Source organism: Sorex araneus, chromosome 1, assembly GCF_027595985.1.
Source record: "Sorex araneus isolate mSorAra2 chromosome 1, mSorAra2.pri, whole genome shotgun sequence".
Taxonomy (NCBI): Eukaryota; Metazoa; Chordata; class Mammalia; order Eulipotyphla; family Soricidae; genus Sorex; species Sorex araneus.
This window is the reverse complement of record NC_073302.1, coordinates 332,050,504-332,075,402: the sequence shown is the minus strand read 5'-3', so window position 1 is coordinate 332,075,402 and position 24,899 is coordinate 332,050,504. Positions and strand designations below refer to the sequence as shown.

Here is a 24,899-nt window from a genome sequence, read left to right as displayed (position 1 = left end):
GATCTTTTCACCTTTCAGTTTTCCTCAGTCTTCAGCATGGCAACCTGTTGTCTTCATTCTCCAGATGGTAGCCTTAGGGTGGTAGTTTTAAAAATCACAACCATATTTAAACAAGAATAAGAACTAAAACCAGTGGCTTCTTCTCTAAAGCATGACCTTTTTTTAAATCACTGTATCACTGTATCACTTTCATCCCATTGTACATCAATTTACTAGAGTGGGCGCCAGTAATGTCTCCATTTGTCCCAGCTCTAAGATTTTAGTAGCCTGTCCTTACTTGTTTTTCCCATTGATTGGAGGCTCTTTCAGGGTCAGGGGAATGAGACCTGTTATTGTTACTGTTTTTAGCTTATCAAATATGCCACGGGGAGCTTGCCATTTTTTTTGCCATATTTTTATCAGAACTTAAAATTTTGTTTCTTAACTAGATCCCATGAAGCAAGAAGGGCTTGGAAAGTATTTATCAGCCTTTGGAGTGGAAAGGGCATAGAGGAGGTTTTGAGTAGGCAAATGAGCATAATCTTCAGAATATAAAATATACATTAATATGCATAAGCAGGGAAAAATAATGACAAAGAGCATAGATTCTGGAGTCAAATCTCCTGAGTTCAAATCCCAGCCTTTTTACTTTTCTCACACTGGCTTTGAACTGCCTCTATTTCCTTTACTGTGAAAAAAGGATAATAATTTACCTACTTTATGGATGATGTAGAGTTAGCAAATAACACTCTTATAAATGCCACCATCATCAGCCATATAAGTAGTAATCAAATCCAGAGCAAATTTAATGTCTAACATTGTTCTCACTTTTGAACAAAACAACTTGAAAAGGTAGCTTCAAGTAAATTCAATTTCATAAATGCTTAATTGAGATATACAAAAACTCAATCTTATTTAAAAATCCAGTCATAATGAAATTTTCTGCCATTTTGGGGATAGTTTATAACTGACATATTTCTTTGATTAAAAATAAAACTTGGGCCTTCTTTATAAGTCCTTTGTGAGGGAATATAGAAAGAATTATTTTGACTAGATTCTGAGACCTGAGACCCTTTGAAATTTGTAACATGTTCTTAATACTTTTATATAATTATTCAGATAGAAACCTATAAACAGTACCAGTAATAGTAGAGTTAAGGTAAGCCAGTCTCTAAGGTTTTTTCTCAATAATTCATAAGATCAAACTATCAAGTTGGAAAAATCAAGTAACTGTTTTTAAAAATTTCAAGAATTAATATCTAATGAGAGGATTTTATTGAATGAGAAAGCATCAGAAAACAATTTGAGGTTTTGCAAAAAAAAAGAAAAAACTTAGAACTCTAAGAGAAATTGATAATCCTCTCAGGAAGGAAAAAAAAAAGGCATTGAAAAACCTAAGCAGCTTCTACAGAGTGTTGTGAGGGTTCGAGAGAACAGATTCACCAGAGACTGAGTCCTGAGAGAATCATAGAAAATAAGAAGATAAGAAGGGGAGAGGAACTCTAGACAAGCCAGTTTCAAGTGAGGCCTATTCGGTCCTATAAGGAAAGCGCAAATAAATACAGCAAAACACAGAAAGTTTACCTCCTTTGACATAGACCCTTCTTAATCCTGAATGTTTAAGAAGTGTGATTCTTCCATCTGAGAGCCAACACTTTTATATTTCTCCAAAAGGCAAGGAAGTAAGAACTAACTGCATAACTTATTTTTTTTCTTTCTAAATAAATGAATTCATTGTTCTCCTGTAGCTGTTGTCCAGATTGGGGAATTAAGTCAACAGCCAGTCATCCTCTGTCAGCAGTTAACTCTTTAAGTGTGCATTTGTGAACAAAAGCATGAATTTGTGAAGTGTACTGACTACCTTTTTTTCTAACTGTTCCTCCAGAAAACCCGCTATGAAATGTATGTCAGCATTCTCAAGGAAGGAGGCAAGGAGCTCCTGAGTACCAATGAAAGTGAGACTGCAGGACTGAAGAAGTCACATTCCAGTCCTTCACTCAACCCAGATTTATCCCCAGTCACTGCCAAGGTCAAGCGTAATGTGTCAGAAAGAAAAGATCATCGACCTGAAACACAAAGCATTAAGCAAAAAGTCACTTAGAATCCATTTGTGACCAGGAAGTGCTGGTCATGGAGCAAAAAGGGTTTTTCAAGGTTTTTCTGGTCGATCCGTGAATATATTTTAAAAAATTTCTGTGACTAAATGGTGCATTAGTAGCTTCTTCTATTGTGTATTTTGTTAGTTTCTGTAGAGATTGTCTCTTTGCTCTTAATTTCTTTGCTTTGATGATTTTTTCATTTGGTAAACTAATGCACCTTTTGTGGTGGGGAGGGAATTATGATTTCAAAATGAATTTATGTATCCCTTCTCCTTTGGTTCTCCCATGTTTGCACTCTTCTGAGTTGTTTTATGTATTCTTAAATAAGCTGTTCCTCTTTTTTTGAAGGTTAAAAAGTTGAACTATTGTGAAACTCTTAACTGGAAAAACTTTCAGTAAATTTTAGCCAGAGTTAACATAAACGTTTTTTTGTGGAATCTTGCCTAGTCACAGAGATGGATTGAGCAGTCACAGAAGTTCAGTTAAGATTACAGTTTGGAAATCGAGATGTTCCAAAATGATGTAAGCTAGCACTTGTTCAGTTCTCACCCTGCTGGAAGTAGAGAAAGGGAGCATGAAGGTGGCAGGACTAGAGAACACAAGAAGTATATTTAGTTGCATAATGTATTGGTTCCATTTTAACCACTGAACGAAAGAGGAAATGGAATCTTTTTGCCATTTATGGTTAAGGAAAAACTGACACAGAGTTTTGTTTTTTTTTTCCCAAAAGGCAGTGGTAATAATCAACCCCTGGGAACTGCAACAGTTAAATGAGTGAGTGAGTGAGTGAGTGAGTGAGTGAGTGAGTGAGTGAGTGAGTGAGTGAGTGAGTGAGTGAGTGAGTGAGTGAGTGAGTGAGTGAGTGGTTTGCAGAAATTTTTACCTCATTCCAGGAGTCTACACTAGTCATCTAGAATTATCTCCTTTGTCAGTACTCTGCCCTCTTGGAAAGGCTTCTTTCAAGTATATAAATATATATAAACACTGATGGAGTTGTGCATGGGGTAATCTCTTGATTATAACACTAGTTTAGTCTTCCTAACACAATTATGTTTAAAACAGTACTCCTTATATTCTTTCCTTAATCATGACAAATAAGATAAGGAAAAGTATCTGCAGCAGGCCAGCAATTAAAAGTTATTTCAGATAAGTCTGAAAGTAGTAATCTGAATGAATTTAGTTGGAAAATAGAGAAATCTAGTTGCACATGCAATCAGTGTATTTCTTTTATCTGTCTTGAATTAGTTCATTCTACTACTTTCTATTAAAAATAGTTTATTCTAGATAATTTTTTTTATCTAAAATAGTTCATGCTCTTGTTCCAGTGATGACCCTTCAATATTTAGCGTGGTAGAGGACATTCTTTTATAGAATAGAAAGGGGTGAAAATTGAGCCCATTCGGACTTAATTATTTTGAAACCTCCTAACTTTGTCTTCTTAAAGTTATAATCACTATAAATGGTGCAGTCTCTAAACCAATGGAATAATTTTTCATATCTTTTCCTCACATTGAAATTTGCTCTCTATTCAGTATATTAAAGGTACTATGGCCAAAGAATAAGTGAATGAGAGAAAATTCATTAAATAGTAGTTTCTACTGGTATATTGTCCTTATATACCAAACTTTAGTTCCAGAATAATTTATTAACATTTTCTTCCTTCATCTATATAAATCCCCATATTTGCTGGTATCTGGAAAAGAATAAGTAATCTTTAAGGTTAATACTACCTGGTAGTGATAAGTGTCTAGCTTATTTTTAGAAAACTCACACTCTCTTGCTTAGGTAGAGACAATGACTAAGGTAATCAAGAAAAAAAATTAGTTAGCTACCTATATGGGCCATTTCATCAGGTTCATTTTTATAGCTTCCAAAAGAATTCAAATTTTCACAATGGAATTCTTTTTTCTTTTTATAATCTGAATAATCAGCCTGCTTATTTTGTTCCTAGATACTTATCCTGAGCAAAAAGGGGAGATGTGTCCGAACAATGTCATATCTAAACTATGATAATTAAAGAAAATAGACTTTTATGACAGGCTTGAATATTTTGCCCACGGGGTGTGTGTGTGTATATATATATATATATATATATATCTAGAATGTCTCTTGTATTTAAAGTAAGTAGTAAGCATGGAATGGTACGTCCTACATTGTCTGCTATGTGCAGTTCTGAGATGCCCCACTTGCCTCGCTGCACCACAGTCCTCTCCTTGTCCTCAGATTCATAAATATTCCCTTCAGGAATCTCTGGGTATGCTGATAGATGACAAGTTGAGAAGAGTACGTTGGAAGATAAAATGAATTGTTTGCATAGTTATACTTTAAAACAGCTACAAATTTTATTTTGTGAAAGAGAATTATAGATTGCCTTGGCATGATGTTCATTGCACCTTATAGGTCAAGTTTGTGTTAGAACTGGTCCCCTTACTTTGACTTAATTCTGAGAAACTTGCTCATATCAAGGTCATAGCTTTCATAATGATTTCTGTCCTATAGATTCTTGTCAAAAAAGATAGAATACATTTCCTTTCACAGGGATCCCAGACTGCTTCTTAATTCAGAGTCCAACGGAGTTTTCCTCCTCTGCTCCTTCTACAGAGACTTTGCCTTCCCCCTTCATCCTCACCCAGGCCTCAGCACCAGGAGCCTGGGAGTTCTCTCCATATGATTAGTCATTCTTCATCTTCACACAAACACATTTTAGGATAGAAAATCTTGATATATATCAGAATACCTTGTTTCAGTTAAGTTATTATCTTTTTAAAAATGACCACATGTGGCAAATATTTGAGTATTTCAGGTTTTCCGTCACCTAGCATGGTTACTTTGAAACAAAGGTCTCATAAGCTCCCTGTGAGCAATCAAAACTTAATTGCAAGCATAAAGCATTCTTACTTTGTTGACAGATCATAGACATTGTTTGACATATACTTTTTAAGACATTTAGCTAGCACTTAAAAACACCCAGTTAGACCTGGAGCAAGAGTCCTTGTCTCACATTCAGCTGACCGTAGTTCAATCCCCAGCATCCCAAATGATTCCTTATGCCTATCAATAGTGATCTTTGAGTGTAGAGCCAGGATAAGCCTTGAGCACTGCAGGATATGGCCAAATCAAAAAAAAAATCTAATAAAACTTTATACATTTTTAATATATCTCAGTAAAACTACTTTGTGAGAGAGTCTTCAGGTATTTCCTGGATCCTTGGTAAAAATAGAAAGCACTATACAAGAACTTCTTGCTTTTCTGATTATTATCCTATTTCAGAAGATAAGGACAATTTTCTAGTCAGAACTGATATAAGGAAACTAATTCCACAAAGGGAAGATTTATTGACCTTACAAAACCGCACTGGAATTCATATCTCGAGTTTGTACTTTATTCTGTGGTCAAATCCAAAATTCTGAGGCTACAGAAGATTTATGTACCTCAGAGGGAAGGAAACCTTTGCAACCTAAGCACAGAATTAGTTTTCTGATTGCCCTGGCCTCCTACGGCAAGCTCTTTTTTGCCAATGAACTTGCAGCTCATAGACAATTTGAAGGAAATTTGCCTTTAAAGTTTCTCCACTATCTTATTACCAAGACTTCTTGGGTTTAGTTCATTTGTTGTGGGAATGTGAATTACTTTGGCATTTTTCCTGGTAGTCATTGAATATTCTCTTTGAAGGATAAATTTATCTTTACAGGTCCAAATTTCTGCAGTTAAATTCTTGAAGACCTCAGGTTTTCAGTAGGTTAGTAGTCACCTTCCTTCATTTCAGCAGTAAATAATCCCTTCAGTTTTCAGGTAACAGTTGTAGAAAGTTTTTAAATATTTTTTTGTGAAATTAACACCCTTCAAAAACATAAGTAACATCCTAAAACTTTTGAGAGTCTTTAACTGCGTGTAGCCTTCGGTTTAAATAGTATCTGCTTTTCTCACACAGCTTTGTTATTCTGACAGAAAAAGATAGTCAGCTTTGTAGACCCATAAGCCTCTGGGTCCACCTTGCAACAGAGCTTTGAATTCTTTTCAGTCAGACAACAAGTTGACCTAAGTGAATAGATCTCAATAGTGTTAATAGATTGTTATACTTTACAGCATAAAGTCATCTGAAGAAAATTAGAGATGAACATTTCACCACAACATAATCTCCCCAAGTAATCAAGATGTTCCCTGGCATGACTTTTCCTCTCAGGTTCTATTTTAATGTCTCACTCTAGAAAGAGGACTGAGGTCCAGTCATTGCCATCCCTCTTCTATAACTCTGATATCAACCTAAGGGGCACTATTGCTCAGACCGATAGTGGACCATTGCACAAAGAGAGACTGTGTTTGTAGAGAAATTGTCAATAAATACTTGAACCTGCATGACAGTTTGAATGATTTGAAAGTAACAGCAAGAAATATTGCAAGCTAAGTACTTTTATATCCAGTAGTCTCTTTGGCTCATCCTTTCTAGCCTACAGGTATATGTATTGTATCAGGCTGTTGGCCAATATTCATTTATGTAGTATTCAAACATCAAAGAAAATATTTTTTTGTCATCTTCTGTGTATTTCTGGGTATTTATGTATGTATCTATATGTATATGTATCTATGTGTAGATTGTATATAAATATGTGTATATCAAATTAAGTTTGTTTTTAATAACAAGTATGATATGAAAAGTAAGTAAAACCCTTATAGGATTGAGCTTATAATATAGATACTGAAAGTATATATAGTGGTACTATATGTTGAACTTAAATTCAAATGATATTTTGATTAAATATTAACAATATTTTATGCTAGAAATTTCATCCTTGAATTTTGAATCACTAAGGCAAAGTGGATTCTGAATTTATTTTGCAAAACAATTTCAGTGTACTATATAAGAAATCAAGGGAATAGCAAAGAAAGAAAATAAGCCTTTGTGTAGTCTTATTATAACTTCATTATTAAGAACGCTTAATATAAATTCAAGCTGACAATTTTGGACTTATTACAAAATGTGATGCTTTAAAGCACACTTTCTTTATTGTTGTAATTAGTCCATAATCTAGAACTTTCAGGAAAAGTAAATTAATACCTATCATCATTGTACCTGTGTCTGTACAGTTCCAGTAGATCAAACCACTTTTCTAGCACCCTCTTCATTTTAAAGAATGACTCTCTCCATTGTAAAGAAATTAAAGATGCTGAAGTTTGTCAGGACTTCCCAAGATTTTGGGTACTGTATTCTAAATTTGTAGTTGCACACATTAGCATTTAGGTAAAAGAATTTACGAACAGATTGTGAATTATGTTAAAGCTTTACTTAATATTTTTATACTTAGGTTTCTTTTCCTGCCTTTCCCCAAAGAAGAGCCACTGGCCTTAGTTGTTTGAGCTTATTGCTTATCTTCTAGTGTGTAAATAGATAATTAGAGATTAAAATTTTATTAAACAGCATGTTGTATGTATTTAAAGCAGCAACTGAGTCTGTTTGAGTGAGTGGTATTTGTTTAAACATGCTGCCTCATATTCTTTGTATCTAATGACAGTTGGAGTTGAGTGGGAGACTAAGCTTAGACTTTAGGCTGGAGTGATGTATTGGTTGTTAGGCTTGAAATATGTTAATAATTAACTCTTCAGTCTCAAACTATTTTTGCAAATGTGTCATATTTTTTCATTTGTTCTTGACACACTATGAACTGGCTCTGATCAGCAAGATCTTAATTCTGTAAGAACATGTTTTCTTCTAAAAATTGAGTGATTTTGCAAAACAATCATTTGATTCAGAAAATACATAAAAAGAAAAATTAAATGTTTTACTTAGGTCCTTAATTATTTGAAATATTTATATTTATAAAGCCCTGTGGGTTATAAATCCAAGCAGCCACTAGACATGAGTGACAACAACCCTGTGTATAATGATTTTCAATGTCATTAAGGGTACGTTTTGGGCTCTAGGAATAAGATGAATAAGATCAAATTAAAATGTGGAGTGAGGGTTGGAAAAGATGTGAACTAGTTGTCTTTCATCTGAGGTAGTTAGTTCTTTATTCCTGAGAAACTCAGAACCAGTTCACTGTCCCCCTTGAAGTGTAAATATAAAGGTACTTGTGCCTGGAGCCTCACGTTGGTAATGTGCACATGGATGCATAGTGAACATTTTTAAAATCCAAATTTAAAGGACAAAATGCTTAAATTTCTACAGAAGTGATGGGCAGTGGAAATGGGAACTGCATCCATGAATATTTCCCAAGGGCTAGAGGGATATGTGAGCCCTGCGAAACATAGCCTTTTAAACAAGTCAGTGAGAGAATGCATAGCATGTTCTTTCCAGTGGCCTGCCAAATAAATGGCTTCTTATGCATTCTTATGCATCCTGCGTATCTGGTTATTGGAAGTATCCCCAAAAACTGGTGTAGTTCGAACTGTTGGCAAGGGTGACATTGCTGCTTACTCTGAAAAAAATCCCTTTGAGAAAAGAAAACAGAGATACAATGAAAAATGTAGCATAAGAACACAGTTGTGGATTATCCACACCACTCTCTAATCTGCACCTAGTTTAGGCAGTTTTCCACCAGCAGTCATAGATAGGAAGGAAATGGGAAAGACCTCACTAAAATGTATTTCCCTAAACTAAGCTCTCACGAATGGTGTAAGAACCAAATTTCCTGAAAATGTTGCTTATGGGGTATTTTGGAGTTTCCCTTAAACTATGTCCTAGTAGTCTATATAGCTGAGTATTCACACAATCCCAGGAGAGTTTCAGACACAGAGTTAAGTTAAGGACAGCATTTGCAGATTTGAGACTCCTGACTCTGAGGTCTGGATCCTGGGGCACCCCAGAGACATAATGTATTCTCTCTGCAAACAAGAGCTACTCCCATTTAGTTCCCCAACTGGGATTTCTACTGAGTAATAGAACATCCTGGATTACACATTCTACTTCTAGCACTTGTTAACCAGCTTTCTCAATCGGTTGACCATGGTGAGTCAAGGTACCAGCTCAAAAATACTAACTCTGGCTCTCCTTCAAGCCTGTGCTCTCCATTAACACATGTCTCACTTGCTTGTCTCTCTGTACCTTTGCTTGTCGATTTCCACTCTAGAGAATCCCTTGTTCTCTTTTGCACACACTCTTCTACCCTAATATCTTTCTGAATAAGTTTTAATAAAATTATTTTGTGGAAGAGAGGGAGGGAGGGTGAGTGGGAGGGAGGAAGGGAGGGAGGGAGGGAGGGAGGGAGGGAGGGAGGGAGGGAGGGAGGGAGGGAGGAAGGAAGGAAGGAAGGAAGGAAGGAAGGAAGGAAGGAAGGAAGGAAGGAAGGAAGGAAGGAAGGAAGGAAGGAAGGAAGGAAGGAAGGAAGGAAGGAGAGAAGAAAGACAGTTCTTTGGTTAACGTATGACAGTGGAATTCAGAAAAGTTCCAACAAAGGCTGAAATCCAATTTTGCCTTTTCAAGAAGCAAGTTGTATCACTGAGCTGAATTCTATCATATAGATGTATCATTGAGCTGAATTGTATCCTAATAGATGAACCTTTCCTTTAAACCTGAGATTTCTGGTAATAGTTGTTCAATTTTTGTGGGAAGGGTCAAGGAATACTAAGACCATCACTTAACCATTTTTTCTCCATTCAAATGTGGCCTTAGAGACAGGCCTTAATGCCTCTCTACATTTTTATTTCTACCTGAAGTTATAGAAACCCATTCCAGAAGAGCAGTTTATATGAGTATAAAATGAGACTATTTGCCCTGATTTTGTTGGACAAGCATAGGGTAGTAGTTTATGTCTTTTAAACTTAAACAAGGTTCTAATTTTTCTTATCTATTAACTAAATTATTTATTAACTAAATTGGTTAATATTTCTTACCTGTTAACTAAATTATGACTCTAACTAGTAAAGTTTCCCTCATTAATCATCTCATTCTCATTGCAGTCCAGTTACAAGTTGTGAATGTTGTTAGTGATGAAATAGCAGCCTACTTATTTTCAGCAGCCAAATTATCAGCATTAGCAGACTTGGGTTAGCTAGTGATATCATATCATGTACTAGAAACCTGTTCCACCTGTTCCTTACTATCACCCACCAAATTCAAAAAGCCGTCTCCTGAGTGGTATTTTAGTGGGACAGTAATGTATGTTAATATGATTAAAGTGTTTAAAGAATATTTTGAAAATTAAGTTTACATTATACAGTTGCTTTATTTTTATTAAAATAATTGTATATAAATATTATCATATTTCTTTATTGAAGTAAACCTAAACTTTGTAGGCCAGTGTGTTGGCTGGTACGTATAGATGCTGTAATATAAAAATCGTACGTTTCTTTATTGTGTAAATGTTCATGGATATAATTGTTCCTGTGTTTTTATAAGTGAGGGATAATTTTTTGTTTTGACAACAAAACCTTATGCATTTAAGTGGTTTTTATGTAATAGAAATCATGCAAAATAGTAAAGGATTTAAAATATGTATATGATATATGTACAAACTTTAGGAAGAAATAAATCCAAATTTCAATCAATTGGGTAAATTTTTTTATTTGTGCAACTAGAAAAATTTCATTTCACACCACAGAGACTGGCCCACATGCAAAAGAACAAAAGCGACTGGTGTTGGCGTGGATGTGGGGAGAAAGGGACTCTCCTTCACTGCTGATGGGAATGCCAACTGGTTCAGCCCTTTTGGAAAACAATATGGACAATTCTCAAAAACTTAGAACTTGAGCTCCCATTTGACCCAGCAATATCACTTCTGGGAATATATCCCGGAGAGGCAAAAATATATAATAGAAATGACATCTGCATACATGTTCATTGCAGCACTGTTTACAATAGCTAAAATCTGGGAAAAAACGGAGTGCCTAAAAACAGATGACTGGTTAAAGAAACTTGTACATCTACACAGTGGAATACTCTGCAGCTGTTAGAAAAGATGGAATTTGCATGTAAGTGGATCAACATGGAAAGTATCATGTTAAGTGAAATGAGTCAGAGAGAGGCAGACATAGAAAGATAACACTCATCTGTGGAATATAAAGTAACAAAATGGGAGAGTAACACCCAAGAGTAGTAGAGATAAGGACTAGGAGGTCTGCCCATTCTCCTACACCAATGTTTCCATTATCCCTCCCACCACCCCCACCCCATCCCCCACCATCCCACCCTGCCTTTGTGGCAGGGCATTCCGTTTGGTTCTCTCTCCTTTTGGGTATCGTAGTTTGCAATAGAGATATTGAGTGGCCATCCTGTTCCGTCTGTAGTCTACTTTTGGCATGCATCTTTCAACCCGAACAGGTCCTCCCAAGATCCTCTACTTGGTGTTCCCTTCTCTATCTCAGCTGCCTTTTCCCCCAGCATGTGAGCCAGTTTCCAAGCTGTGGGGCAGACCTCCTGGTTCCTTATCTCTCAATGAACATACAAATGCAGATGTCATTTCTACTATACCTTTTTTGCCTCTCTGGAATATATTCCCAGGAGTGGTATTGCGCAACTAGAAAAATGTTTTTAAGTGAAAACAACACAAAATTACCTCCCTCTTCTTAAAAAGTTGAACACATGGACTCACAATGTCCTGCCAAGAATTAAGGTGATTACACTCTGAATGTTTGTGCAAAGATCTTACTGACAAAAGTTCAGAAGTCTATTTTCATCAGGGGTTTTAAACTGGGAGAAAAACTCTTTCAAGTAAATCCAAGATACCATTTGCATCTGAAATTTATTCCTGACAAATGCTGACCATTATTTTATGGTTCCTTAGTATAATTGTTTGTGGCCTCGCAATCAAGCTTCATTTTTCAAGATTCTTTGACCTATAAAATGAAAAATTAGACTAAAATTTAGAGTTTTGATCTGGATATTGTACATTGTTGGGTTTGGTTTACTGAGTGGTACAAATCAAAGGATATATTTCAACCCAGAAGAGCATTACTAGTGTCCCAGAAAAAGCTTGCGTTGGCCCCATATGTACAACATTTTAATTAATAACTGCAAGGTTTATCTCTATTCAAGTACCATGCAGTTTATTATAGTTTTTTTTAAAGTTGGGATCTCAATGCCTCCCATGTTCTTTTTTCTTTCTGAAGAATGCTTTGTCTATTCATTTACTATGGTTCCATACAAATTTTGATAGAGTTTACTCTGTATCTTGAAAAAAAGTCATTGAAACTATAATGGATAGTGCATTGAATCTAAATTGTACTTTGGGTAAGATGGTCATTTAAGAAACATTGATTCTTCCAGTCTATGAAAAGACAATGTCTTCCCATTTTGTGTGTCTTTTATTTCTCTTAGCAAAGATTTATAGTTTTTCCTCTCTATGTCTTTTATCTCCCTTGTTAAGTTTATTTCTAGTTATTTCATATTTTTCAATTCTGAAGGGGATAGTCTTTTAATTTCTTTTTCAGTGGTATTTCTGTACAGGAATGCAACTTATTTTTGTGTATTAATTTTACACTTGATATCTTAACTATACTTATTTATTATTTCTGGAAGGTTTTTTGTGGAATCTTTAGTTTTTTAATATATAGTATATATTATGCAAATAGTGTTAATTTTACTTCATTTCCAATTTGTTATCTTTGATAGCTTTTACTTGTCTGATTGCTGTGGTGAGGATTTCCAAATATATGTTGAATTAGAGTGGTGACAGTGCACCTTGAATTGTACCTGATCTTTGGGAAAAGGTTTTCAGTTTTTCACCATTGAATATGATGTTGGTTGTGGGTTTGTTGTAGATAGCAGTTGCTATCTTGGGGAATGTTCCTTCTGTACTGTCTGTGGAGATTTTTAATCCCGATAAAGGGAATGTTGGCTTTATATTAAAAATATCATAGAAGCTGCTTAAGTGTCTGCATTAAAAAATATTTCAGTAATCTCTATGGATATGAAAAACAAGACAACATTCAATATATGTGATACATAAATTTATTATTGAAAATGTATGTTTTCATTAGCATGGTAGGAGTAAATATATCTTTCGTAGTCTAGTAAAGCATTCATGAATGAATGCCATACTCAAATCCCACATGCTGGGAAGTTTGCTCCTGGTTTAAAGAAGCATCTCTAATGCTATAACTAAATTTATACCGAAGAGTTCAGTTTATTGACATTTAGAGAAATTATTGATAGGATGGAATTTGTTGCTATGGGGTGTTCAGTTTATGCATTTTTATTTTTGCATTTTTATTTAATATAAGCCATTCAGTACTACTTTTTTTTTTCTTTTTGCATCAAACCTGGTGATGCACAGGGGTTATTCCTGGCTCTGCACTCAGGAATTACTCCTGGCAGTGCTCAGGGGACCATATGGGATGCTGGGAATCAGTAGACAAATGCCCTACCCGCTGTGCTATCACTCCAGCCGCCATTCAGTACTGCTAAGAGAACTGATTTATATGTTATAAATACCCTTAGCTGCTGTTTGTCTGAAAATGTAATTTATTACACTTAAGAGTAAACTATAAGTCAATATTGCTGGTAAATACAGATACAAAAGTTTTCAAAAGAAATCAGTAAATTGAACTCAATGAACCTCAAAATTTTTCATCATAAAAAAAGTGATTATTCAAGGAATGCAAGGAATATAACATACAACATTTTCAAACCAATATAGTTGCACAATATCAAAACAAATATGTAGGGCTGAAGAAGATAGTATAGTGGGTAGGGCACTTGCCTTACATGGTTCATCTGGATCGACCACAGCACCCTGTACAGACCCTTTAGTCCCTATAGGAGCACTGAGCATGAGTAAGCCCCAAGAACTGTCTGGTGTGGCCCCCAAGCAAAATAGTAAAGATATAAATTATCTGATACCAGTAGACTGAAGAAAGAATTTGAATAGATTCAGCACCCATCTATGTTGAAATTTATTTGGATTCCTTTAATTTGAAAGCTTATACTATATTTTAGAAAGATAGCGAAAATACAGAGTACTAAATAAAAGACATTTGCCACATTTGACAGTGCTCATGACTGGCTTCTGGCCTTGTGAGTAGGTATCATCTCTGGTGATACGCAGGAGCCCATGCCCGCAATTGTATCAGGGTCAGCCTAATGCAAGGCAAATGCCTTAACTCTTGTACTATATCTCCTTTGCTCCTGAACTTCATTGTTGAAGTTGACTTCCATTGATCTCAGTGAGATTATGGGGATTATTGTTTTGTACTCTTCAGGTATCTGGCATAGCTGTTATATTAGAAGTCCTTTAGAGTCTGTTTTTTTGATCTATCATGTGAATTACTTAATCTCCCCATTATGTCTAATTTCTGCAGGGCCTTTGACATGCTTGGATTGAGTATGGTCACTATGAAATGTTAAAACATTATTGTCTGGTACCCTCTGTAGTCCCATGCTACTGACTTCTATCCCTAGGAGGTATCTGAGAATCTCATGCCAGTGTGATGGTAAGAAGTTACGGGGGCTGGGGGGCTTCAGTCCCAGGTGGTGTTGGCAGCTAGGGAGCACTCAAGCACTAGTAGAGAGCACAGTTCCAAAGTGTAATGACCTGGTAAAATCCCTATGCTTTGGGAGCCCAGAGGGCACTTTCTATTAGTCAGCATTCATCTAACTTGCTAGAAGAAATATTTGTTCAGGCAAAGACAGTGTATATTGGCTTGGAGAAAGCACTGTTGATGAATCTCTCTTTTAGCTAGTTCAGGAGTTGAATAGAGATATGTAGAGCTCTGACATCAGGGATTAGTCCTCGGGACTTGTAACTATAGAGAGTGAGATTCAATATAGATTTACCATCATGGTTGTAAGAGGTCACTAAGTACACACTTGTCAGCAAATTGTGATCCTTTTTATGACCTGCAGTTTTTGTCTCCCAGTATAGTATTGTACACAATTACAGCATTGTAGGATTGGGTAAAGTTCTGTGCATTAGAAATATTTTCTGATTACAATCAGTTGGTTCACAGTGGGGATTCTTTCTTGGCTAGGGAATCTGTAAGTCTCCATTTGGGCATGCTTTATTTTGTTCCTTGTTGTAAAATATTTGCTCATTTGGATTTAAGATCAGTTTATGTATAGATTGAACCAAGTCGATGTAGATTTTTGACATTGGGAGGACTCCCTGTCCAACAATCTAGGCCAACTGATCTTAAAGTAAATTTTACTTTAAGAAAAACCTTGCTACTTAAAGTGGGAAATAGGAAAGAGTTCAAATTCTGAAGATAAAAGATTTGTGAGAAAAAGCCCTTAAGAGAAATAGATTTTTGTGGTCAAACTGGATTATATTGGATGAATTTATTTTGAGAATTTAAATATTCAGCTGAGTTATCAATAGTATTCCAAAGAAAATCAAATCTTAACCTGCATTATAGTTGAGAATCGATCTTTAGAAGCTAGAAACCTAATGAACTCAGATAACATCCTTTGGACCCTGTGGAAAAAGTAGAATCTTAAGCCCTTTCCTAGAACCTGTTAAAAGGAGTCCCCACTTTAATGAATCTGCATGACAGTGATGTTTGAGAATAGGCCTATAGTGTGGTCCATGAGCAGCACTAATAGCATCTCCTGAGAGTTTGTCAGAAATGAAAATTGTCTATCTTATTTCAAATCTACTCAACCAAAACTCTAGGAGTGGGGCCCAGCCTTTGGTGTTTTAAATTTTTCTTTTCTTTTTAAACTGATATATAATTGATTTGAAATATTATGGATAGTTAGCTTCACAAACTTATATGAGTATAATACTACTTAAACCCCCAATTTTCCTCTGCCATCTGCTACCACCAAGAGAACCCAGCTAAGTGTGTCTGTTTCCCAAGCCCATGGCTGCTTGTGCCTATATGCCCAGCACATGTGACGCCCTCCTCTCCACCCTGAGACGTGAGCTTCCATGCATCCATATCAAAGCTGGGGTGTAGGGGCTTCTCCATCTTAGACACACTCTCTCTTTAGTGCTTTACTCCTACTTTTCTTCTCTTCTTCCTCCCCTTCAAAAACCTTCAAATAAAATCTGTTTTACTTCAAAAAAAAAGAAAAACAGAGAAGCCCACTCATTCTTCTCACTCTGTTCACCTTATCACCAGGTGCCTCCAGTTTTCAATGTTTTATTCATTTTTGGCCTGTTCATTTGCATTATTTATATACCACATATAAGTAAAACTATGCAACAATCCTTTACTTTCTTACTTATTTTATTTAGCATAATTATCTCAAGAGTTGAGGGAAAATCTTCAAATATGAAATTTCAAGTTAAATGATATATTTGAACCATTTATTTAGTATGTATACCACAATGTTTTTATGCAATCATTTGTTTATAGAAATTTAAGTACATTCCCTGTTTGGACTATTGTGAATAGTACTGCTATGAACAAATGGTATAATATCCTTTTAAATTAATCTTTTTATATAATTTGTATAAATGCCTAAGAGTAGTATCACTAGATCAGAGAGAATTTTCATTTTATTGGCTGATTTATTTATTTATTTTTGGCCACACCCGGCAATGTTCAGGGGTTATTTCTGGCTCAGGAGTGACTCCTGACTGTGCTCAATGATTGACCACGATCCGGAGGCCAGCTAGACTACTTTTGGTCCCAGCAACTGCTTGCAGCCATGTCTCTAGACTGTGAACTAACCCATAGCCCCACACCGGCCGAGGAGGGGAAAGATCTTCTTTCTCGGTTTTTTTTTTCCCTTTTTCGGGGAGAAGCGGTGTGGCGTCTGCCATATTATGAGGACTATTAAGCAGGTACGAACTTGGTGGCATGGGAAGGAGAAAAAAAAAAGAGTTATGATCTTGAAACAACGGGACGGGTGGGCAGTCTCTGGCTGGGGGCGATACACGCTCCTCCGAGATTCGACCTGGGTGTCTACGCTTTTGTGCAGCTGCTCTACTGATGATCACCCACGATCCGGAGGCCAGCTAGCGATAGCAGCTGCACGACTTCATATCTCTTCATTCTCAGCAATGGAAAACTAATTATCAAATGCTTCCTTGTCAGTAAGGTTGTTTTTTTTGGGGGGAAGTCCAACAACAATAGTGAGTTTTGTGTTGAAATATGGAATGTAATCAAGGTAAAGAGAAAATGAAGTGAAATTTATCAGCTACGCAGGTGGGTGTGGGGGAGGGGGAGTGGGAGGTATACTGGGTGTTTTGGTGGTGGAATATGGGCATTGGTGAAGGGACTGGTCTTCGAACATTGTATAACTGAGACATAAGCCTGAGAACTTTGTAACTGTCCACATGGTGATTCAATAAAATAAATAATTAAAAAAAATCTCAGGGCTGAGTGTAATAGAGACGTTACCTGTGCCCGTCCTAGTAAATCGACAAACAACAGGATGACAGTGATACAGTTACAGTGATACTATTATTTATGCTGTCTTTGAAGTCCATTTATTCTTTAAACTCTAAATTTCTAATATTGGAGTCTTGGAGTATATCCCTTCTCTTTATTCTATGTAGTTTATGGTTTGAGGTATAATATTAAAATATTTAACCTATTTGAGTTAGGTTTTGTGTATGGTATTAAATAGTGAACCTTCCTTTCTTCCATTCTTCTTCCTTCCATTGCTGGTAATGGGGCAGTGCCCTGCTTGCCTTTGCAGTCAGCTTTATGGATTCCCCCCAAAAAAAACTGCCTCCATGTGGGGCTTTCTACAAAAATAAGAGTCTATTGTTGTGTTGTCAAGGAGAGGAGTTTGAAACTTTTGGTGGTCCACCTTGTGGTCGACCATAAGCTTTTGTTGCTCCTGGAGATTCTCTTTGGATGAGGGGTCCAGTCTTCTCCAGGCCTGTACTCGTAACAGAATCTTAGCTGACTTCAGTTCCTCTGTCCACAAAGTGGGTCCTGCCATACTGCTTTTAGCTGCTTTAGAGCTAGTGACATTGTAATTTCTTAAAATTCCATGTTTTTTTTAATTCAGTTTTATTATTTCCCAAGAACTCATTGCCAGAGGCTCCCCTATCTGCCTGCCTGCTTCACTTCTGTTATTCCATTCTTCCTATCTTTCTCTCTTTTCCTTATTTTCTTTCTTCCTCCCTCCCTCCCTCTTTCTTTTCTGCCTTTCTCCCACTCTTTCTGGGCTCTGTATTCTATCCTATTAGTTTTTGTGTCTCTTTCTTTTTTCAAAACAAGACTTAAATCTAGTATAACTCTGTAAAAGCCAGGGAATGTTATGAAAGTGGATTTTCCTTTGCTTGTGGGTTCTTAAATATTGTATGAAAAATTTGCATAAAAAACTCAGTAGGTTAATACCTTATATAGTTCAATGGGTCTCGGTTCCTCCCCAATGTCCCAGCCTCTCCATTGACCTGTGTACACTGTCACTTGTTTTGTTTTAGGATGCCTTGTCCAATATATGGCTTCCTAAGTTCCATCCCTCACCATCCATTTGTCTCCAATGTTGGCCTGATCTGTTTTCTATTCAGTACATGCTTTCCTAAAATCGTTTTTTTTTTTTAATTGAATCACCGTGAGAACAGTTACAAAGCTTTCAGGTTTAAGTCTCACTCATACATTAATCAAACACCCATCCTTTCACGAGTGCACATGTTCCACCACCAAGAACCCCAGTGGTCTGAGCCTGTGGCAAGATGTTGTCAGGAGAGCTGCCTTGCAAACCTCAACGTATCTCTTGCTATGTCCATGCAAAAATAACTAGTATTAAGATGTTAATGAGTGTTTGGAATGGGGAGAGGAGAAAAAACCCTTAAGAGGTATTTTGCCTACTGGCAGTCAGGAAGGGCTTTGGAATGCCCCTAGGTTGTGTTCCCTTTAAACCTGACAGCCCTCAGGAAGGGCTTTATTATGTTGATTTTGCTACCTGGAGGTGTGTAACCTAGGGGCAAGGGTGAGAGAGGAAAAAAGGAGGAGAGACTAGAGAGAGGCTGGAGTTGATCCAAAGAGAGGATGGAGCTGGGAGTGCGGGAGATGAGAAAGATGGAAGATTGAATAAACGGTAACTAGTCAGCAACCAGCTTGGTCCTCGTCCTTCCTTCGCCTGTCCTTGACCACCGACCGTCCCGATCCAGCCCATACACAGCGGTTCCAGAGCACCGAACCCGGGTGGTGAGACAGAACCGCCTGGAGAGTCCGAGTGCATGCGCCCCTCAGCGTGCCTTAGTTTATTACGCCCTACCCGCTGTGCTATTGCTCCAACAAGTCTCACAATGGAGACATTACTGATGCCCGCTCAAGCAAATCGATGAGCAACAGGATGACAATGACAGTGACAGTCCAGGCCCATGAGCTCTGCCTGTATCTGCCATCTCTCTGTATGCAAGCCCTTCCTCATTCTGCAGTTCATCTGGGCATAGCTGTTTGTGGGGTGGGAGTGGGTGATTCAGAAGGAAGAGACTGACTGAAAGCTCCTTTTATCTGTTGTTATCTCCCCCTGCCAGTCCTCACATATCTCTTTTGACTGGATGGATACCTTTGATAGTTAGAGTCTCCTGCCCCCATGCCTGGCTGTCTTCAGCGGGGCCCCTCGGAGGGGAGTTGGTTGAGTCTCCCTCCCCACCCCAAGCAGAGCCCTGGCAGCCAAAGACCTCTAGAACCCAGCCACGGCCATGCTCAAAGCCATTCCACATGCTCGGATGAGCATGAAGGAACTGGCAGAGGAACCCAGGTGTGCGGGACCCAGGGCTGAGATCTCCAAGCCTGCTCAGATGGGGACTGGGCCTCCTCCACCTAGATCCCCTTTTTTCTAGTAGCTAGGAAGTCACACCCACAAACTGCTCCTGGTGCTGTGAAATCCCATCAACGGCCAAGATCCAGAGACTATAAAACAAAGCTCCCAGGAGTGATCTCTTATTGTCTAGTTCTCCCTCTCGGAGAACTCAACAAGCTACCAAGAGTATGCTGGCTGCACGGCAGAGCCTGACAAGCCCCCTGTGGCATATTCGATATTCCAAAAACAGTAACAATGATGGGTCTCATTCCCCTGAAAGAGCCTCCAATGAGGCACCGTTGGGAAGGACAAGTAAAGAGAGGCTACTAAAATCTCAGGGCTAGGATGAATGAAGACGTCACTGGCATCCACTCAAGCAAATAGATGAAGAACAGAATGACAGTGATACAGTGATGGGTGGAATTTAAACTGACCAACAAAATTAACCTGGAATCCTTCCACTCCTGCAGTATCAGAAGCATGATTTTTTTTATTTTTTAATTTATTTTATTGAATCACCATGTGGAAAGATATTTTTGTTCCTTCTATGTTAGACTTGTTTTGGCTAAGAAGGGACTTTCGTAATCCATAGCAATAGCAGAATTGCTTGTTACTGAGGATGGCCACTGGAAGTTATATATGGGGCCCAGTGAACTTGTAAAGTGGCCATTTTAATATTTTTATGCCTTTACTAGCATTATGCCTTTCCTTCTAAAAATGTATTCAATTTCGCTTAGTCATTACAGAATTTCAGGTATAGGTCTTTCACCTGCTTTGTTAGCAGGAAGAGGGTTTACTTCACGGGAGGGGGGGTTGGAAATTGTATGAAAAATATTGCATACAAAACTTGGAAGATTAAAAGTTAGAATTTATCATACAGATAAAGTAGATGGATACAGATTCCTCCTCAGATGCCCAGGCCTCTTTTTCATCCATGAACAACGTTACCAATCCTGTCCCCATCGTCACCCCTTCCTGGGAGTGACCTCACATCTACTTGGCACCATGAGTGACAACCAGGTCCTGTCCTGTTTACGTGTCCTTAGTCTCCAGCTACATCTCTGCACAGCACGTGGGAGAGATCCCTGTGCTCTGTACCTGTTGCTGGCTTCCCAGCTGTACCGCTGCAATTTCTGTCATTGTATTCCAGCTTTCCTAGTCTCTGGACCTGATCAAGTGTGAGTGGGTGAGACTCCTGTGTTCAGCACCTTGTTACTATCAGTTACTACTATTGATCCCTCCTTGTATCTGAGCTGTCCTGGGTGTCTGAGCCCTGCCTATGATGCCTGCCTATACTTAGCCCTCGGTACAGGCACTCAGCGCTACCATATCCTGCAAGTCCAGGAGGAGAGGAGACAGCAGTGACAGAGTAAGGAGAGCCAAAGAGTGAGAGACAAAGATGGGGCTGAGAGCTTCCTTTGATCTGTTGCCATATTGCACCTCCTAGCCATTCTGTTACCTATTCTGTTTGGCTATCTGTTCCATTCCATATACAAGAGAAAACATGGGCTTCTTCAAAGTGCAAAAGTGGAAGAAAGGAACAGAGAGTTATGTATTCAAGAGAGATGGCCTTTCCCAGGGTGAGGGGGGTTCGTCCCCAATGGCTTTAGGGAAGGTGTTATATGAATTCCTTCAATTATCTTGTCCTTGAGGTCTCAGCCTCCACAAAAGTGGATCTGGCATTATCAAAGGTCTGTACTGGAGATGTTCCTTTCATCTCCAGAAACAAGATCTTTAGATTCTCTTGTTATAAGAGCTCCATAGTACTTTGAGTGGAGCCTCAGTTTCTGCATTTGTATAGTGCCTCAGTATCTTTATCTCCAGAGAGCTCAGAATTTGTATCACAGAATGTGGCCTTCATGCCTTTGGGATACTTAAGGACTGGGAAGTTTCCTCTCAAGTTTTATTCTACAAATCTCATTATTAGTCCCTACATTTTTCTGTCTACAACATTGCCCCTGAAGAATTCACCCCCTTTAAATCTTTAAGGGGTAGATGGGTGATGGTCTGTTTTCTGTAAATTCATGCTGACAAAAGGATGCAGACCTTGCCAATATAAGGGCGTGAAATCTCATGACAACATAAATGGGACACAGGCAATAGACTGAAGGGTTCAGAGTTGTCAGTCTGAAGAAGAAATCAGATAGATTAAACAGCTATTCGAGCATTATGTAGCTGAGACTTAAGCCTGAAAGCTTTGTAACTTTCAACATGGTGATTCAATTAAAATAAATAAATAAATAAATAAATAAATAAATAAAATAAAAAATAAAAATCAAGAGTGGACCCGCCCAAAAAAAAAACATTAGACCACCCTGGAGAAGTAAAGCATTCCCTTGTTTAGTAGACCATCCACTGGTTTCCATAAGCTTCACGTTATCGCCCAGTGTTCCTCTCTTTCATATTATTCTTGAAGTCGGTGAGCCCTCACTGGTGTTTAATGTGAGTAGGAGAAGAGAAATATAGTCACTTCCTCCTGATCCCCCTCTGCCACCCCTGGACCAGCTGGGAAGACTAGAAATCCCTCCAGTCCCACAAGGTGACTGTCACATATGACACCCATTCTCAGCACAGGGGTTGATTCCCACTACCCAATCTCTCAGGGATGAAGGATGAGTAAAGACTTGCTCTTTGTAGGAAAAAAAAAAGTCAATCCATGGCCTTACCCAAGATTTCCAGGTACTTTTGATGTAGGGAGGTGGATTAGGGAAGTGTCCCCCACCTCAGGGCATTGGAGTTTCTGGGAAATAAAATCACTTGTCCTAAGGCTTACACACCTTATTGAATACAGAAATCTAGACCTGATAGGGCCGCCAGAAGTGGACCCTGAGGAGACTGGACCCCTCCCTACAGAAAGGGACTAAAGGAAAATACTTGAGAAGGAATTCAACTCCTTACTTTATTCTGATGAACCCTCTTAGAGGCTGTTCCAGACCGCAGAAGGCTGGACCCACCCTCCCAAAGAAGATCCCAAACTAGGAATTTTGTTTGAAATTCAAAATTTTGTTTGAAATTTTGTTAAGAAAATGATTTTCAAAGAAGACCACTCCAATTCTACCTGCTTGGCAAGAACCCAAGCAACATCTCTTAGCTATAAAGCCCCATGTGGGGAAAAACTTGGGGAAAAAAACCTATAAAAGCCACCTTGAATAAAGGAAGGGTGTGCATATGCTGCCTGAGTCAATGTGGTCGAGCACATGTGGTGCCTGAGCACTTGTGTCACCCACATCTCTCCTCTGGAGATGTGTACTTTCATGCTTTCATGTCTAATGCTGGGATGTGTGTAGTGGCTCTCTCCATCTTCAGAGAAGCCCAGGTTCTCTTGAGCATATTTTTCTCTATCTCTGTCTCTGTCTCTGTCTTTCTGTCTCTTTCTCTCTTTCTGTATCTCTGTCACTGTCTCTCTGTCTCTGTCTCTGTCTCTCTCCCTCCCCTTTCTCCCCTCTCTCTCCCTTCAATAGCCCTGATATTAGACCCTGGATCTATAAAATACATTGAGGAAAATAAAGACAGAAAGCTTCAAGACCTAGATCTCAAAGGTGTCTTCAACAATACAACGTAATTGGGAAAGACAACAGAATCAAAACTAAACAAATGGGACTACATCAAACTAGGAAGCTTTATGACAAAAGACACTTCTAAATGATAGCTGACTGGGAGAAAATATTTGCACTCAACACACAACACACCAGATAAAGAGTTGATATCCAGGATATATAAAGTACTCACAAAGATCACTACCAACAATAACAAATCTAAAAAATCCATCAAAAATGAGAAGAGAAAATGGGCAGACACTTCTCTGATGAAGACAAGAGAATGGTCAACAGGCTCATAAAAAATGCTCATCATCACTTATTATTAGGGAAATTCAAATTAAGATGACAGTGAAATATCATATATAGGTGAGAATGGCTCATATCAAAAATACTGGGAACTATATGGAGACTGTGAACTAAGCTTTTGTTACATGCTGTTCCAGGAAGGGAAATGATTCATTTTCCAACTTAAATCTCCACGGACTTAATTACTATAATACAGAAATTGTAAACCTAGCGGCCGCGGACATTTTATCTCTTCATTCTCATCAGTGGAAAACTTATTATCAAATATTTCCTTGTTAATAGAGCTGTATTCTTGGGGAATTAATTCCAACAAAAATAGTGAGTCTGTTTTGAAACTCTAACAATAGTGAGTTGTGTGTTGAAATCTGGAATGTAATCAAGGTAAAGAGAAAAGTAAGTGAAATTATCACTCACACACAGGGTGGGGGTTGGGGGGTGAGGGGTGGGATGTATACTGTTTGTTTTTGTTTTTGTTTTTGTTTTGTTTTTGTTTTTATTGGTGGTGGAATATGGGCACTGGTGAAGGGATGGGTGTTTGAGCATTGTATAACTGAGATATAAGCCTGAGAACTTTGTAACTTTCCACTTGGTGATTCAATAAAATAAATTTAAAAAAAAGATAACTTCTATAAAGAAAAGGATGCTGCCTCTTAACATTTGAATGTTTCTGAATTAGTTAACAAGGAGAGAGGTACAACTGCACAGTAGAAGAGCAAGCTAATTTTCATTCCTATCTATTTTAGGGTGCTCACTAGAATTAAATTAATATTAAAGAGAATACCTTAGGTCTTAAACTTGCATAAAACTAGTTGACTTGTGAATTGCACTGATGTTATACATTTATAAATTTACATATATATGTATTTCAGATCAAGTTGCTTTACAAAATCCTCTGAAACTTTCCTTGACAATTAAACACTTGATATCTCCAAGAATTGTTATGTATTGTTTAAAGTATGATGATACATCTTACTGTTGCAGCATATTTTGTATATCTTAATTTCCCTCTAAGATCTTTTAAATTTAAGTAATCTATAAAAAACCTGCCTCAATATATATATATAAATATTTTGTATGATTTATTTAGTTGCAGAAGAAAATTAGGAGAGAATATACTTCAACTTTTTCAATTTTTTTCTTTTCCTTTCTCTTTATCCTCTTCCTCCTCCTGCTCCTCCTCCGTCTCCTGGTTATCCTCCTTTCTTCTTCTTCCTGTTCCTCCTCCTTCTTCCCTCCTCCTTCCCTCCGCCTCTTCCTCTTCCTTCTCTTCTTCTGGAGGAGGGTGGCACACAGACTGTGATCAGATCATACTTTTAGGTCCATGCTCAGTTATCAATCCTGGAGGCATTCAGCATACCATATGGGTCTAAGCGTTGAAACAGGATTGAT

The 24,899-nt window shown here is 37.8% G+C and overlaps 1 protein-coding gene across 9 annotated transcripts in view; it reads left to right on the top strand.

The window, feature by feature from the left end:
• Positions 1 to 12,878, top strand: part of PSD3 (pleckstrin and Sec7 domain containing 3) — a 525,397-nt gene extending 512,519 nt beyond the window's left edge. For all 9 annotated transcript variants that reach the window (XM_055144428.1, XM_012935700.2, XM_055144411.1 and 6 more), the window contains one exon: positions 1,865 to 12,878. In XM_055144428.1, the coding sequence (XP_055000403.1) occupies positions 1,865 to 2,080 (216 nt within the window). In that variant the 3' untranslated portion in view covers positions 2,081 to 12,878. The remainder of the gene's footprint in view (positions 1 to 1,864) is intronic.
• Positions 12,879 to 24,899: the final 12,021 nt, after the last annotated feature.